Genomic DNA, 17,961 nt, shown 5'->3' on the forward strand with positions numbered 1-17,961 from the left:
ATGGCCCGGCTGCATCTTCAGTCTTAACCAATCTGTGGAAGTAGTTCAGGCACCAGGAGGAGCTATGAGGGCCCCTGGAGGCTACACCTCCAGGAGGCTACTGTCTAGCTCCCTGGAGACGGGATGGTCATCAGCATGGCAGGAATTCACCCGCAACCCTGGCAGGAGCAGTGACACACACAGGTCACAGCCAACTCACCCTGCTGAACTGCTCAAAGGACTCCTCTCCTGGCACAGGGGGGTTCACAACAATGTCCATGGCAGCCTGACCAGACACTGGTGGACACAGACGCACTGACAGCAGCTTCACCAGCTGGCCCTTGATCTCGGGGTGCAGGTTGACCACCTCCATGTAGCCTCCTCTGTAGCCACACCTGGAAGGGTGAGGAGAGGGAGGAGCCCACCAGTTACAGAAAGATCTCAGGGATGTACAATTTGGACAGAATGGCCAGTGTGGCTGAGTTCTTGCTCATGGAGGTGAACGGAAGTGGCCTGTACAACTTCACTTCTGTATAAGGAAAAGCATATGCTCTCCTCTCTTCCCTTTCCCACTTTCTAAGAAATAGTCAGTGTGGGACACCACAGGCTGGAGGGCAGCGCCACCGTTCCCTTGATAGCTTCAGGTGCAATGCCTGCCCTGGGCTCCCCTGCCTTTGGACTGTTGTGTCAAAGAGAGACACACCTTCACCTGGCTGGAGCCACTGTATTTGTGGGCCTCTTCTTTTTTTTTTTTTTGAGTCAGAGTCTCATTCTGTTCCCCGGCTAGAGTGCAGTAGCTCATTCACGGCCACCACAGCCTCAACCTGCTGGGCTCAAGCGATCCGCCTCAGCCTTCTAAGTAGCTGGAACCATAGGGACACGCCACCATTCCTAGCTAATTTTCTTTTTTTTATTGTAGAGACAAGGTCTTGCCAAGCTACCCAGGCTGGTCTTAAGCCACTGGGTTCAGGCAATCCTCTTGCCTCAGCCTCCCAAAGTACTGGGATTACAGACGTGAGCCACCATGCCTGGCCTGGGCCTCTTTGTTATAGAAGCTTAGCCTGAAACCTAACTGACATACTAGCCCCCTCCTCAAAAGATGGGTATAGGCTTGGGGCTGGCATCACCCCCAAACAGGTTCCTGGGGCAGGCACATGATTCATATTTGCCAACAAGCATCTGTCAGCCTCAGGATGTTCTGGGATAATTTCTGCTCCCTGAAAACAAAGCCAATTCGAAATGAGAGCAGAGCTGAGAAAGAAAATGAGATAAAGAGCGCAAGCAGATTCAGGGTCTAAGGACATCTTTAAGCCCCTGATTCAACTCTATCTCTGGACTTTTTATGGATTAAAAAAAAAGAAACAGCCTCTTTGTTATAAGCCAGTTCAAGCTGGGCTTCTGTAATTTATAGCCAAAAGAATCCTGATTAGTCTATTCAAATCAAATGGAAATAAGCTGAGAATATGTGATGAGTTAAAAAAAAATATTTCTAAACCAAATCAGCGACATCAACCATACTTTCTGGAGCTATGACTGGTCTGTGACTGCCAATGCTTAGACCCATGACCACAGACATGTGGGCTTCCTGAGGTAGGGTCCTGGTTGCCTTCCTCTGTGCCTCTCCCTATCATGACCTCAGAGTGCCCAGCATGATGAGATGCTCAATAAAACGCTTTTGGGATCATGCTGCTGAACTGAACTGGCAAAGAAAGAGCCCACCTGATCCCTGGACTGTACTTTCCAAGGCGGGAAGATAAATTCTGGTATCTCAGAAAAGCTTCCCACAACAAAAATGGAAAGAAAGAACTTTCTGCTTAATCCTCTGTTGATGAACACAGAATCAAATTGAGAAAAGCAGTCTGATCCTAGGTAATCAAGTCCTGAGAACAACCAGACGTGACTCCAGAGACCGACATCCAGGGGACTCATTGGCAAGAGGTAGTCAGAAACAGGAATGGAGCAATGAAGATGTGGTAAACATGCATGAAATGAGTTAACAGAGAGCAGATGTGTTGCGGAAAAGAGATGACACAGCACACGAAACCCAAGCGAGGAGCCAGCACTGCTAAGGCAGACCAGAAAGACAAGCAAAAATGAACCGCTGTCCACATTAAATAACACCAAGAACAGTTTGGTGGTCATCCAGGGGACCACTCCCTCGACCTGGCCAAAATATTTCTTCCGGCTTCATAGTTACGCTGCTTCCAGCCTAACAACTGATAGCCCTTCCAGTGCTGATGCCTAGAATGTAAGAGAGGCCCCACAATGTGGGGAGTGAATGTCCTTGGCTGAAACTCAGTGGCCTTTCCTTTTCAGTCTCCTCTGCAGGGTGCCCCTCTTTTCCCCTAAGCTCCGAGCAGTGGGGGTCCAGGCCCGTCCTCTCTCTGTGAGAGACGCCCAGCCTTAGAGCTCTAACAGTCTAACAACCCACACACTGACAGCTCTTAATTTAATTTTTTTGAGTAGGAGTCTTACTCTGTCACCCAGGCTGGAGTGCACTGGCACGCCTCCAGCTACCACAGCCTCGATCTGCTGGATTCAGGTAAGCCTTCCACCTCAGCCTTCCAAGTAGCCAGAACCACAGGTGCACGCCACCACACCTAGCTAATTTTTTGATTTATTGTATAGATGAGGTCTCACCAAGTTGCCCAGGCTGGTCTCAAACTCCTGGATTCAGGCAATCCTCTCGGCTCAGATTCCCAAAGTGCTAGGTTTACAGGCATGAGCCCCCGTGCTCAGCCGACAGCTTTCAATTTTAAATCTCCAGCTGGATGTCGCCTGAGTTACAAGCTCACACATCCATCTCCCTCTGGACATCAAATTGGCATTTTTTTAGTTTAACATGTCCAAAACCAAACTCCAGCTCTTTTTTCTCAAACCTACTTCCCCCTCAGCCTTCTGCATCTGTTGATGGCAATTTTTTTTGAACAAAAAAAATTCGCCCCATCTACAGAGCTCCCTCCCCACCTTCCTTCAGGTGGTATCCCAAAAGCCAATTCAAGAGTGAGGCTGCCCTGGCTGAAGCCTGTGGCCAGACCACCTCCTACCTCTTTCTAGCTACTTTTCTCCATCTGACACAGGATTTTACCCTTTTGTCTGTTGCCTCTCTCTGCCGGAACTCTGTGAGGACAGGGATTGTGGGAGTCTGTCCGCTGGCTGTATCCTCAGTGCTGAGATCAGTACTGGACTCACAGGAAGTGCTCGATAAACATGAGCTAAATGAACAAATACAGGAGCACAGCTGACCCCTCACTGGCCCTCAGTCCCCCAGTATCTCAGGCATCCTGCACACAAAGCTTGGCCTGTCAGCCTGACAGCACTGGTTTTCCACTCAACCTGCCCTCCTCAGCCCACCAGATGTCAGTGTTGGAGCAATAGTGACAGGGCTGGTAGAAAACATCAAGTGTCAGGAGTTGCTGTGAGGTCCTATTTTTGTTTCCATCCCTTATCCATGCCTGGTTTCTTTCAAGTAGGGCCTTGTCTCATGTGTACCCCTGCACCAGGGCTGCTCCCACACCACTGGGCTCTCCCCTTGGGGAGGCATATCTGCTTGGGGAGGTACAGCCTGTCTCCTCCTCCTCAGGTCAACAGAAGCATAGACAAGGGCGGCCTTCTCTCTGTCCAAGTGTTCAGCTGAGGGAAGAGCAGTGGAGTGGGCAGTATCAGGGCCAGGCAGGCCTGGAGGCAACACAGGGGAGGTGGGGCCGACATACTCGCCCATGTAGCCCTTGGAGGTGGAGTGGAAGGAGACAAGCTCCACGTTGCTGGAATACTCAGACCCCATCTCATAAAGCACCTTCTTGAAGGAGTGGAATCTGCAGTCTGGAGAGTACACGTTGTCCTGGTACACCTGTAGGGAGGACATGACAGACAGTCACCAAGCCATGCTGAGCAACCTGAGCCCACACAGGCTGCTGAATGTGGCCGAGGGAAAACAGCCCCACAACCCAGGGGAGGGTACCGAGGCTCAAGGTTAGCCTGAGCCAGGTTGTGTGCCATGATGCCCAGCCTCCAACACCATGCCCAGGAGTGAGCCCAAATGTGCCTGGAGGAACTTTCTAGAATAAGCAAGGCGGCAAGGCCTCAGGCTGAAAGCTCAGCTTAAGACAGTTCAGGAGCTCATTTGGTTTCTCACCCACTCATTCCCACCCGATCTCCAGACTTCCTTTCTTCTGACCAGTAATGTCTTCTGACCAGTAATGACATTAAGGACTCCCATTTTCCCAAACGATTCTTTCTCCTAAAGCACAATGTTTACTTCTATCAGTATTAGAAATGACAGCAGCTCACATCCCTTTCTGGCCTCTTATCTGAAGAGTGGACACTATCAGGCTTCCTTTACAACACTTGCCAGCCTGAAATTATTCTGTTTTTCTGACTACTTTTCCCTGCCAGAGCAGCATCCACACCCATTTGGTTCTTTCCAATTCCCAGACTCTTATACTCAGCAGGCAGGCAGCCCCCTCTGTCCTCAGAGATTAACCTGACACACTCATTCTTGAAATCAGGAAACTGAGGCTTTCTGGGACCCCACGGGTCAGTGGGAGATCAGGCTAGCTCCATCTTCAACATACCAGGCATGCCCTCATCCTCGTCTTCCTCCCAGACTCAGGAGGAAAGCCAGGTCTTCCTGTTGCCCGTTCTCTCCTCTAGAGATGAAGACTGCAGGCCCATTTACTGTTAACTGGGACAACAATTTGATGTGTGTGTGTAGAGGGGCAAAGAATGGAGGCAGTGTGCTGGAAGTGACAACCAGCCAGGAACCGGACCGAAATGAAGAAATGAAAATAGCATTGGACAGATGCTCGAGTTTTTTCTTGCAAAGCAGAATGAACAGACCTCAGCTCCAGAAGGGGGCTCCAGAGGCAACAGTTATGAAGCTAAGATCCCTTCCTCAAGGACTGCTGTGAGAACTGACCGTGACAGTGGATAGAAGCACCAGGAAGCATGGAACCACAGCTTCTTGAGGAGAGAGCACCAGCCTTTCCGTTGATCTGCCCTCAGGAACTAACCTCCCCTGTTCTCCAACTGGAGGTCTGGGAGGATAGGACAGAGAGACCACCCTTTGCTCTGGGCCTGTTCCATTTGCATACTGTAACTCCCAGTCCACAGTGACTGGCTCAGTGATGGGTGTGTGACCCATGCTGAACCAATGAAGCTCGATTCTGAGACTGAGCTGGAACCGCCGGGTCAAACAGCCCTCTTTCTAGGCTAGGAAGATGACAGGCCGGAGTATGAAGGCAACACAGAGAGGGAGAACAGGGAGAGGGAGAGAGGATCAGGAAAACAAGGTCAAGTCCCTGGATCCAGCCACATACCTGTGGCCTCACCATCTTTTTATTTTCCTTTTTAAGTTTAAAGTGATTTGGGTTAAGTTTCTGAAATGCATAACTAAGAGTCCAAATCCATATAGGGATAATTTAGGTCACAATCACATAAGCTGTAACACTGAACAACTTTATCCTTGACCCAGTATCACTCCTCCAACACCAAGAAAGTTCTCTCTGCCTGCAATCAGACCTGGATCCCTCCATCCCCAGAAGAGAAGTCTCACCCCCACCGGGGGAGCTGGGCCACTCTTACCTCGTCAGCCATGAGAAAGAGCTTCTCTTCCCAGGCAAAGTGAATCACATCTTCTATGCACTTTCTGCTTTGTACCTGGCCTATAAAATTCCCAAGAAAACCAAAATGTAGACTGTAATGCAGCTTAAATTGTCCCCAGGTCAGAATCCCACCAGAATCATCCTGTGTTCCTTCAAGACCCCAAGAGACCACCCTCCCTACTTGCTGTGATGACGCAGTCAACCCCCACTGCAAGGTCTGGCTGCTTGTGTCTGACTCATTCAGGCTGGGGATGAGGCGAGAGCATTGTTTCACACCTAACTTTCTTGGTCTTTTGATGAGGGGAGTGTGTGTATATGTGTGAGCACAAGTGTATGTGTGCACACATATGTCTGTGCTGTAGCAGGAAGACTTGGAAGTGTCATCAAGAGCAGGAAAATAACGCTGAAGAGGTTATGTCTATCAGTTCAGCATCCCTGGCTGACGCTGTGCCAGCAGCCAACAGTGGAGAGAACCACACTAGCTGATGTGGTAACTGGGTGCAGGTTAGGGCACCTTCTCTCCAGAGGTACACACAAGTATCACAAGGTCAGGACAAGGCCTTTTGCGGCTCATGGTTTACCCTCAAGCTGGCACTTGGTAGGTACACAATAAATAACTGCAGAGCAAATGCTAGACAAGAGCCTGGACACCAGCCTTGGTGTCTCCTGTCAACTGCTGCAGGGAGCCAGCATCGCCAAAGACTGTGATGACGAGTACTACATGGCTTCTCTTGGCTCAGTCTCTCCCTTCAGGACATAACTCAACATGAACGAGGGAAACGCGCACCCTCATTTGGAGAAAGGATTGCAAACAGCAAGCCAGTAACCCACCCATTCACAGGAAAGGTCATAGACACAGGTAGGGAAAGGGGTAAATGCAACAGTGGGACCTGACCCAGTATTTCCTGAGATACCAGGAACATCTCACATGCTCACAACATCCTCTGGAAAAATACCACTGTAACAGGTTTGCCAACTTCTTAGCAAAGACCATATCTATATCTACGTATGTTACATATGTATCTAAGTTCGTGTACATATGTGTGTATATATACGCATGTATTATTTGTATATGCACATATATACATATATATCTTGATACAAAGCAGTATATAGAATGTTACCTTCTGGTTAAAAATAAAAATACCAGCCGGGTGTGGTGGATCATGCCTGTAATCCCAATATTTTGGAAGGCCAAGGTGGAAGGATCACTTGACCCCAGGAATTCGAGACTAGCCTAGGCAACATAGTGAGACTGTCTCTATAAAATTTTTTTAAAAATTTGCTGGGGGCCAGGCACAATGGCTCCCACCTATAATCCCAACACTTTGGGAGGCCAAGGTGAGAGGCTTGCCTGAGCCCACAGGCTCGAGATCAGCCTGGGCAACTTGGCGAGACCTTATCTCTACAATAAATAAAAAAATTTGCCGGGCGTGGTGGCGCATGCCTATAGTTCCAGCTACGTGGAAGGCTGTGGTGGAAGAATCACCTGAGCCCAACAGGTCAAGGCTGCAGTGGCTGTGAGCATACCACTGCACTCCAGCCTGGATGACAGAGTGAGATTGACTCAAAAAAAAAAAAATTAGCTGGACATGGGGGTATATGCATGTAGTGCCAGCTATTCAGGAGACCGAGGCAGGAGGATTGCCTGAGCCCAACAGGTCAAGGCTATGGTAAGCAGTGACTGTGCCACTGCACTCCAGTCTGAGCAACAGAGTGAGACTCCCAACTCAGAAAAAATAAAATAAAAATAAATCTGTCTAAAAAAAATACATATATGTATCTTGTAAGAGCATGGTATGATTCAGTCAGGATGTCCACCTTAAAACTATCTAAGCAATGAATCGATTCCTTCACTAAAGAACCAACTTTTCTCCTTCTGAGAAAGTGCCTATTGGGTTTCACATGAAGTGAGCTCCAGGTTTGGGATTCCAGGAGGGTGACAGGCCCTGGTTTCCACAAGGAACCAGACAGTTCTCACAGACCGACTGGGGCTGTCTACCTGGGGAGAGAACCTGCTTGTGAACCCTCCTGGTCTTGCCCTCCTATGCCTGGGATCCCATACACCGCGTCCTGTTAGAATGCAAGCAAGGAGCTGGGTTGGTGGCATGTGTCTGTAGTTCCAGCTACTTGGAAGGCTGAGGTGGAAGGATCGCCTAAATCCAGCAGGTCAAGGCTGCAGTAGCCATGAGTATGCCACTGCACTCCAGCCTGGGTGACATGAGTGAAACTTCAACTCAAAAAAAAAAAAAAAACAAAGAATGCAAACAAGGACTTGAACACCAAAGCACACAAAGCCATGTTCACTAAATGCTAGAGGGAACACAAGAGGAACTAAGCAAAACGCAGAACCTGGAAGAGCCTTCGGCTGGGTTAAAGAAATGTGATCTGGCAGGGCGTGGTGGCTCAGCGCTTTGGAAGGCCAAGGAGAGAGGATTGTCTAAGCCCAGGGGTTCAAGACCAGCCTGGGCAAATTGTTGAGCCCTCATTTCTCCAGTAAATCACAAAAACTAGCCGGGCTGGTGGCATGCATCTGTAGTTCTAGCTACTTGGAAGACTGAGGTGGAAGGATCACCTAAGCCCAGCAGGTCGAGGCTGCGGTGGCCGTGAGCATGCCACTGCACTCCACCCTGGACGACAAAGAGTGAGACTCCAACTCAGAAAAGAAAAAAAAAAAAGAAATGTGATCCAACACATGTGAATAATCCCACCAATATATGCAACGTAAACCTGAGAATAAGGACACAAAGCCGGGTGCAGTGGCTCACACCTGTAATCCTGGCAAACTGGGATGCTGATGTGAGAGGATTGCCTGAACCCATGGGTTCGAGACCGGCCTGGGCAATTGGTAAGACCTCATCTCTACAATAAATCAAAAAATCAGTTGGGCATGGTGGTGCTTGCCTATAGTTTCAGCTTCTTGGAAGGCTGAAGCGGAAGAATTGCCTGAGCCCAGTAGGTCGAGGCTGCGGTGGCCATGAGCGTGCCACTGAACTCCAGCCTGGGTGCTAAAGTGAGACTCTGAGTCAAAAATAACAATAATAATAATAATAACAGGGTATAGCAGTCACTTGGTGCCTGCCCACCACACCAACACACCAATGAAGGGCACGGACAGTGGGTAGGCACAGAAAAAGGCACACATGGCTTCCGAGGGCCAGGCACAACTGTGCCCAGCTGGGGAGACATGAATCATGGCTTTGAGGCAGGCCCTGAAGCCTGGGAAGGGTCTCTCAAGCACCCCTCATCAGAGGCTGGGCCCACAAGCTGAGGAGACCATCTGCTGCTTGTGCCTGCTGAGCACCTTTCCCTTCCATGACAGGTCGTGCTGTCCCTTGGGAGCTCCCACAGGAGTCACAGGCCACAGCTGCCATCAGAGTCCCGGTGCTTGACTGGCTCAGGGATGGGCAGGTGAACCAACATGGCCCAATGAGAGCCTGGTCTGGGACTTCTGGTAAAACCATGAAAGAGGCTCTCCCACAAGGATGCTCAGCTGGTGGGCAATGCCAAAAATGCCAGACCACCAAGGACAGAGCCTTCCTGAGACGAGATCCAGAGGAGAGCAGAGCTGAGACAAGGCTGGGGTCCTCATGACACTGACACTGACTCAGGGCACTACTTACACTGTACTTCACAGGTTCACCACTCAATCTCTTCGGTCTTGAGTTGGGTTTCTGTCTTGAAATCACAACAGCCCTGGCTATTAACCTAGTCCATTTGGACACCTTTTAGTCAAACTGGTCACAGGGTGTCTAGACAAGACACATGGTCATCACAAGTGGACTTCTATTAAAATCACTCTCTAACAGCTGATTTTCACAGACTGAAGACTCCAGAGAGCAAAACCACATTCTCCCTACTCATAAAGTTACCTTTTATAAAAATTACTTATATTGACTAGGCATGGTGGCTCACAGCTGTAATCCCAGCTCTCTGGGAGGCCAACACGAGAGGATCGCTTAAGGCCAGGAGTTGGAAAACAGCCTGGGCAACATAGCAAGACTCCACCTCTGAATTTACTTATTTATTTATTTAATTTTTTGAATCGGATTCTCACTCTGTCACCCAGGCTGGAGGACACTGGCATGCTCCTGGCCACCGCAGCCTCGACCTGCTGGGCTCAGGTGATCTGCCTCAGTCTTCCAAGTAGCTGGAACTACAGGCATGCACCAGCATGCCAGGCTAATTTTTTGATTTATTGTAGAGATGAGGTCTCGCCAAGTTGCCCAGGCTGGTCTCAAACCCATGGGCTCAGGCACTCCTCTCACCTTGGCCTCCCAAAGTGCTAGGATTATAGGTATGAGCCCGGCACACCTCTGAATTTAAAAAAGAATTATATTAATAAACAACAACAGCCCCTTCACTTAGAATAAGAAAGTCACTGATGCAATTATTTCTTCCCAAACAGCCTGGCAAAAAGATTTATGTAAATAGCCAAGTAATTGCTGACCTGTAATGCAGACTATGTATAGAGTCTTTCCCAAGATATTGCAGTACTTGCTATTCCAAGTGTTGTGCAAACTCTCAAGCCCTACCCTAGCCCTATTACATCAAAATATCTGGAGTGGGGCCCAGCTGTCTGTTTTAGCAGGCTCAAGTTTGAGAAATACTGCTCTAAGGCAGTGATTCTCATCGTCAGCTGCACAGACTGACCATGGCTGCCTGGGCCCCAGCTGGAGACTCTGGGCTGTGGCTGGCCTGAGATTCAAAGCTTCCTTTGTGATTCTAATGTACAACCAGGATTGTGAAGCCAGCTCTATGTCATTTTCCTACTGCATTATGGTTAGAATCTGTATCCCTTCCCCCAGGCAGTTGGGGTAAATAAACCAGTGTTACCACCAGCTGCATCCATTTTCTACACTCAGGAATTCAAGTGGTGCTTTCAGTTGATTGAAGCATCCCAAAAAACAGATTCCACAATCAACTTCAACGCATTTTGGCCCTGACCCAGTTTATCTCAACAAGGAAGAGAAAGAAGCTCTTGTTCTCTGCATCTAAATAGCAGTGGGGGCATATGAAGCCAGTGGCCCAGAAAGATCAAAAGAGGCAGGACTGTGAACTTTTTTTGTAAAGAGAAATTTGCAAAATTGGGGTGCTTTTCAATTTCTGAAAAAAGGTTTTTAAAAAAATGTGATTGCTTTTTTTTTGAGACAGGGTCTCACTGTGTTGTTCAGGCTGGAGCACAGTGGCACAATCACAACTCACTGCAGCTTTGACCTCCAAGGCTCACTTCAAGTGAACCTTTTATCTTAGCCTCCCGAGTTGCTGGGACTACAGGACATGCCACCACACCGGTTATTTTTCTTTGATGTTTTGTAGAGATGAGGTCTCACTGGGTTGCCCAGACTGGTCTTGAACTCCTGGGGCTCAAGCTATCCTCTCACCTCAGGCTCCCAAAGTGCTGGGATTACAGGCGTGAGCCACCGTGCCTGGTCTGCTTTTGCCTTTAATATATTATTTCTTCTCAGGCCTCAAGGTACAGAGCAATGTCGTATCAAAGAAAAACCAAATACACATACCAGCATTCTAAAAACCAGTTCAGATAATCAAGTAGAAGTGAACATAAAGTGAGGCCTATCATTACTGGTGACCGTGAGTGAATAATCTCAATGAGGCGAGTCTTTGTACATGCAAGCAGAACAGGAAAAACAAAAAACTGTTCTTAATAGTAATACTACCCTAAGAAAATGCCTGCATTTGCTCACCTCATGAGGAGGCCTACAGCAAGCCTTATGACTTTATGTTAGAAAATCTGTAATTGGTTTGGAAACTGGGAGCAGAGGTCCTCAAATTACTTCGTGACTCTTTAGTGTATGGACAGTCAGTCTATCAGACGCCCCCACCCCCCAAGTTTGGCCAGGAAGTCGACTGCATACCTGTGGGGTTCCCGGGGTTGATGATGCAGAGTACTTTGGGATCACAGTGGTCCTTGGCCTCCCGCACTGCCCGCCGGAGCTCATGCACGTTCAGGGCCCAGCAGTTCTCCTCATCCAGGTAGTAGTTCACTTGAACAGCATCGAGCTCAGAGATGACCGCTGAGTACAGGGGGTACTGCGGGATGGGGATCATCACACCTGTCCGTGACTTGCCACCCCCTGATACAAGGATCTTCAGGATCGTCTGCAACCAAGAAGTCACATCTAGAAAGGAGCTGACGGGCAGACAGGCCCCCAGGCCCCACCCAGCCTTCTCCAGGGGCCCCGCTGCCGGCTTCCAGTGCCGCCTGTCAAGTTGCTTCACTGCCCTGAGTCTCCGTTTCCTGTAAAATAAGGGCTGGTGCAAGGAATAAGCAAAATAAAATGTTTTAAGGTTCTCAGCACAGTGTCTGACAATACTTGGTAGCATTTTTAATACTAAGAAAGGAGTTCCCTTGGCTGGGCGCAGTGGCTCAAGTCTGTAATCCCAGCACTTTGGGAGGCCAAAACGAGAGGATTGCCGGAGCTCAGGGGTTCAAGACCAGCCTGGGCAACTTGGTGAGACCTTGTCTCTACATTAAATCAAAAAATAAGCCAGTCATTATAGCATGCGTCTGTAGTTCCAGCTACTTGGAAGGCTGAGGCAGAAGGATTGCCTGAGTCTAGCAGTTCAAGGCTGCAGTGGCTGCGAGTGTGCCACTGCACTCCAGTCTGGGCAACAGAGTGAGAGTCTAACTAAAAAAAAAAAAAAAGAAAGTATTTCCCGAATTAGCTCTGTCTCAATTTTTCTGACCCCACCCCCGTAATCCTGATTTGGTATGTCTGGGGTGGGGCCGAGGAATCTGTCTTGTAGGTAGGTATCAGTGCTTAAGGTTGGAAAGACTTGAACAGGGGACTGTTAAAATGGGATGAAATACCCATCTCTCGCCACCAGGTGGCACTCTGCCCCGTTTGCAAAGCTGAGCAGGACGCGTTAGTAGGATTCCTGAGAAACCAAGCCATGGGAATCCTGTCGGGTCCTGGTGTAGACAGCAATAGTTCATTGAATTAATAAGCCAAACCCTCTGCAGGGAGTCTCCACCTTACACACAGGCACAGGTCCTTTCTCAGGCTCAGTTCTTTGCTGCACGAATGCCACCAGGTTGACAAGTGCAATGGCCTGATTCTTTTCACTGAAACTGCAGACATCTCCCTCCTCTCCTCCAGGGCCTCAGCCCAGATGGGGCTTCTCTGGGAACCACGAGGGGCCTTGACAGCAGAAGACAGTGGGAGATGCTGTGGTTGGGAGCTGGAGCCCTAACATCCCAGTGACTGAAGAACTGACTCAAAGCAGGCAGACCGTGTAATGTCTCTGGGCCTCAGTTTCCTCCTGGGCTCCAGGAAGAGTTTGTTGTATTTGAAAGGCTTTAGGAAAGGGCTTGAAGGTTAGAAAACAAAGATAGCCCCATCTGAGATGGGGTCAGACCATATGCTCCCTGAATGGGGAGAATCAAGGAGTTGACAGCACCCAGCACCGTGCCCAGGAGGAGCTAAATAGAAAGAGGCCCTGGTCCCCCCAAGCCCAGGATTGCAGACTCCTCCAGCCAAGCAGCCATCGATGCCAGCCCTCCCCCACCCGTCCATGTCTGATGTCCAGCCCCAGCCCCGCATGTCTCACCTCCTAAATGCTCCCTCACATCTACTGGGCCCCTCCCAGTCAAACTTTAAACTAAAGAACATAAATCTAATTGTTCCCCTCTTTCTTCACACCCCTCAGTGGCTCCCTGTTGTTTGTGACCCAAATCCTCCAGTTGCCTCCCGGCCCCAATTTTGCTAACTCTGTCCCTCGCTGCATGTATTCATCCACCCTGACTCCATTTCCCCAATAATCTGCCTTCTTCCAGCCCAAGGCCACTGACCTTCAGTGCAGAACACGCTCCCTCTCTCGCCTGCCCCAGCTCACTCCTGCATGGCCTTCAGGCCTGTCTGCCCAACCTTCCTTGGAGAAGGCTTTCTGCCCCCCGCCCCACCAGGTCAGAGTCCCTGATGTATGCTCTCTTTACTGCAGAAGAGAGACTGAACGCTCATGATGTGACATTAACTGATGTGATATCAGTGCTGATCTGCTCCAGTGCTAGTCACTAATTTACGTGATATTCACACTGGTCTGCTCTGGCCATGCAGGCAGAGGCCAAATGATGTGTCTGGTTACCCACTGTCTCCCCAGCACTAGGCATGGGACCTGGCAGAGGAGGAACTTCATCACATGCCAAAGGACAGAGAGGCCCATGGCACCCTGGAGTGCCCTAGCATCTCTGTAGCTACACCTGCTGGGGGGAATCAAGGTTGCAGCAGTCTCTGGGCTCACAAAGACCAAGAGGCAGGGACTCAGGCTCCCAGGGCCAGGCATACCAGACCTCCCTACCCCAGCTGTCTCCCTGCTAGCCAGTTCAGATGCTCAGTCCTAACATGCAAGGTTGTTCTTCATGTGGGTGAACAATGCACAACACTGAGCCACTCTCACACGCACAGAAATGCCGTCGCTAGCTCCCGTGGTCAGGTATATATTGTCTGGGTCTGCGGGCACGCCACCATCCCTCCTGGTGATATAGGCAGCCACATCTTCACGGATGCAGTTGACACCCTGGCTGGCACTGTAAGAACCTGTAAGACAGCAGGCAAAACAGTGACCTAAGTTGTAGGAAGTCTGGCTCCACACAGTTGTGTGACATCTATATAATTAAGTGAGGGTTGAGAGCAGGACCCCAGGCGGGGGCTGCACTGGGCTCTGGGGTTGTGGCAAGTTGCTGAGCCTCTACTCTGGGCTTTGTGCACCCAATGCCCACCTCACCTGCTCCTGCACCCACCCACCCCTCCACTCATGCGCCCATCTGCCTGATATTGACTGTTCAACATTATTCTAGACCCTGACTTCTAATCAGTCAAATGGTGTCCATACCCATTTTAGGCACCCCCTGGGATGTATACATGTGCTGTGACATGTATAGTGTACGTCCTTAGAGGTGGAACTCATATGCTTTCATCACTGTTGCCTATACACAGTTTCACAGAACTTGAGAGGATGGGTCGACAGTTGTGCTCCAAGGAGCCCACCTGCCAGTCCCAGGGGCCCAGAGCCCAGACAACACCAGCCATAGATCCCTGGGCTACTGGGTATGTCCCCAGCCCATATAAACAATGTCCTCAGGCCACCCTGAGGACATTGTTTATATGAAGTTCAAACACAGGCAAAACTAGACTGGGCACAGTAGCTTATGCCAACACTCTGGAAGGCTGGGGGTGGGAGGAACACTTAAGCCCAGGAGTTCAAGACCAGCCTGGGCAACATGGTGAGATTTCGTCTCTACAAAAAAAAAAAAAGAAAAAAAACAGGTAAAACTAATTTATGGTACTGGAAGTGAAATAACTACTCTGAGGACAGGAAGTATTGACAGGAATTATTGACTAGAAAGGAGTAAAAAGATGACTTTTGGGGGGCTGGAAATGTTCCATATCTTGATCTGGGTGGGGGGGTTACATGGGTGTGTACATTTGTAAAATCTATCAGAGCTGCACATTAATATTGATGGATTTTACCTTATGTTTGTTATACCTCACTAATTTTTTTATGTTTTTAAAATAAACTGGAAATATGTTCTTGTACATGCACAAAAACTTGACTCAACTTAGGAGGTGAATTTTCTGGGGAAGTACACCAGAAGGCTGGAGCTGCGGGGTGGGAGGCAGGCTCTTAACTTCCATCCTTCTGAATTTTATACACGTTTACTTTATTTTACTTTATTTTTTTTGAATCAGAGTCTCACTCTGCTGCCCAGGCTGGAGTGCAGTGGCAAGCTCATGGCCACTGCAGCCTCGACCTGTCAAGTTCAGGCAATCCTTTCACCTCAGCCTTTCAAGTAGCTGGAACTATAGGGGTGCGCCACCACACCCGGCAATTCTTTGATTTACTGTAGAGATGAGGTCTTGCCAAGTTGCCCAGGCTGGTCTCGAACCCCTGGGCTCAGGCAATCCTCTCGCCTCTGCCTCCCAAAGTGCCGGGATTACAGGCATGAGCCACCATGCCCAGCCAATTATATACACATTTAAACAAAACCAGCCCATTCCTTCTATGGTTATGGCAAAACTACCACCAGGAGGCAGGATGGAGCTCTAGCAAGCAGCAGCTTCTTCCCAGGGACTCAGCTTGTAGTAGTCCAGGCCTGGCATCCAGGGGAAACACAGTCATATCCTCTAACTGAAATGCCCTGGATCTGCGTCATCCTCTTCGTGCAGCATTGGGCTTGCCCTCTGCATCCGACCAGCTGTTAAGCTCAGGGTGCCAAGTAGCACACATTAGCATGTACCACCTCTGGGTGGTGGATATGAGAATGTCCGTTACATTAGTTTGGGTGTTCTAATACATTCATTATTCTGTGAATGTGGAAGGTGCAGATGCTGGGGTGAGAGCCCTCTTTGTAATGTTTGTTTCTTTTTTTTTTTTAATTTTTATTTTAAAGATGTAGGGTACAATTGGGGGTTAGATATACAAATGGCCATTGTACAGGCAAAGTTTGGGCCTCACTTTTTTTTATTATAAAGATGTGGGGTACAATTCAGAGTTAGGTATACCAACATTGATTATACAGGTACCCTGTTGATGAGGTGTGCCCCTCCCTCCCCTAGTAGTTTCCCTCAGTTGCCAATCCCACCCCACTATAATGTTTGTTTCTGCCAGATCAGACAGTGAGCTTCAGAAGCACAGAAACTCCATTGGCCTCATTCACCAGTGTCCCTCTATGCTCAGAACAGTGCCTGGTATATGGTGTGTGCTAAGGGAGAGGTACGCAGGTATACACAGCTTCACCTCCCCTTGCATGTGCTAGGTTTCACCTCCACCCTACTAAAGATCCAGAACGCACCCAGGAACAGAATGACTCATCAAATAGAAAACAAATAAAGCCCTGGGCAAGAAATAATTTTTAAAAGCATAACAACAATGTCCTGGGCAGCCAGGTGCAGAGGCTCACACCTGCAATCCCAGTACTTTGGGAGGCAGAGGTGAGAGGATTGCCTGAGCCCACAGATTCGAGACCAGCCTGGGCAATGTGGCAAGACCTCATCTCTACAATAAAACAAAAAATTAGCCAGGCGTGGTAATGTGTGCCTGTAGTTCTAGCTACTAGGAAGGGTGAGACGGAAGAATTGCCTGAGCCCAGCAGATCAAGGCTGCGATGGCCGTGAGTGTGCTACTGCATTCCAGCATGGGTGACAAAGTGAGACTCTGACTCAAAAAAAAAAAAAAAAAAAAAAAGAAAGCCCTGGGTGAGCTTCAAGACTTTGTGTGCAAATTTAATAACCTCCACTTGCGTCAGGGTGGCCTGTAGTAACATGCTCCATTTCCTTTTACTTCTATGAGCAGGAAAGTGCACTGGTTGCCCAAGGCTCAGTTAACAAAGAGCAATATCCCCATGCCACTGTAACAGGAAGGCCACACCATGCCTCCCGCTGCAATGGTCAGGGTCTGGCAGTGACCCCACAGAGGTAAGGCTTCTCTATACCTAACAAGAGGCTTTAACCGGGCACGGTGGCTCACGCCTGTAATCCCAGCACTTTGGGAGGCAGAGGTGAAAGGACTGCCTGAGCCCAGGGGTTCGAGACCAGTCTTGGCAACTTGGTGAGACCTTGTCTCTACAATAAATCAATAATTAGCTGGGTGTGGTGGTGCATTCCTATAGTTCCAGCTTCTTGGAAGGCTGAGGTGGAAGGATCGCTGAGCCCAGTAGGTGGAGGCTGCGATGGCTGTGAGAGAGCCACTGAACTCCACCCTGGGTAACAGTGAGACTCCAACTCAAAAAAATAAAAGTGGGGTGGGGGATGGAAGGGGTGCTTTAGCATACATGTCTCAATCTTCCTTGCAAGCCCAGGAGATAGAAACAAAGTACGTCCGAGTTGAAGAATGAGGGGAGGGATAGAGCACAGTGGCTCACGCCTATAATTCCTGTACTTTGGGAGGCTGAGGTGAGAGGACTGCTTGAGATCAGGAGTCTGAGACTAGCCTGGTCAACATAGCAAAATCCCACCTCTACAAAAAATTTTAAAATTAGCGGGGTGTGGTGGCATGTGCCTATAGTTCCAGCTACTCTGGGAGGCTGAGGCAGAAGGACTGCTTGAGCCCAAGTGGTAGAGGCTGCAGTGAGCCAATATCAGGCCACTGCACTCCAGCTTGTGCAACAGAGTAAGACCCTATCTCTTTGGGTGTTTTTGAGTTGGAGTCTCACTCTGTTGCCCAGGCTGGAGTACAGTGGCATGCTCATGGCTCACAGCCACTGCAGCCTCGACTTGATGGGCTCAGGCGATCCTTCTGCCTCAGCCTTCCAAGTAGTTGGAACTACAGGCAAGCGTCACCACACCCAGCTAATTTTTTGATTTAGTGTAGAGACAAGGTCTCACCATGTTGCCCAGGCTGGTCTTGAACCCGTGGGCTC

At 49.3% G+C, this 17,961-nt stretch overlaps 1 protein-coding gene across 1 annotated transcript in view; it reads right to left on the reverse strand.

Annotated features, from left to right (window-relative positions):
• The window catches only part of GPT2 (glutamic--pyruvic transaminase 2), a 40,809-nt gene that overhangs the window by 7,392 nt on the left and 15,456 nt on the right, over positions 1-17,961 (reverse strand). The window contains exons 4-8 of the mRNA XM_008055014.1: positions 14,007-14,140; positions 11,459-11,702; positions 5,563-5,642; positions 3,693-3,829; positions 200-374 (exon numbers count right to left, since the gene is read on the reverse strand). Coding sequence (XP_008053205.1) covers positions 200-374; positions 3,693-3,829; positions 5,563-5,642; positions 11,459-11,702; positions 14,007-14,140 — 770 coding nt within the window. The remainder of the gene's footprint in view (positions 1-199; positions 375-3,692; positions 3,830-5,562; positions 5,643-11,458; positions 11,703-14,006; positions 14,141-17,961) is intronic.

This window comes from Carlito syrichta, unplaced genomic scaffold (genome assembly GCF_000164805.1).
Source record: "Carlito syrichta isolate Samal-C Ts95f unplaced genomic scaffold, Tarsius_syrichta-2.0.1 Scaffold301634, whole genome shotgun sequence".
NCBI classification, from domain to species: domain Eukaryota; kingdom Metazoa; phylum Chordata; class Mammalia; order Primates; family Tarsiidae; genus Carlito; species Carlito syrichta.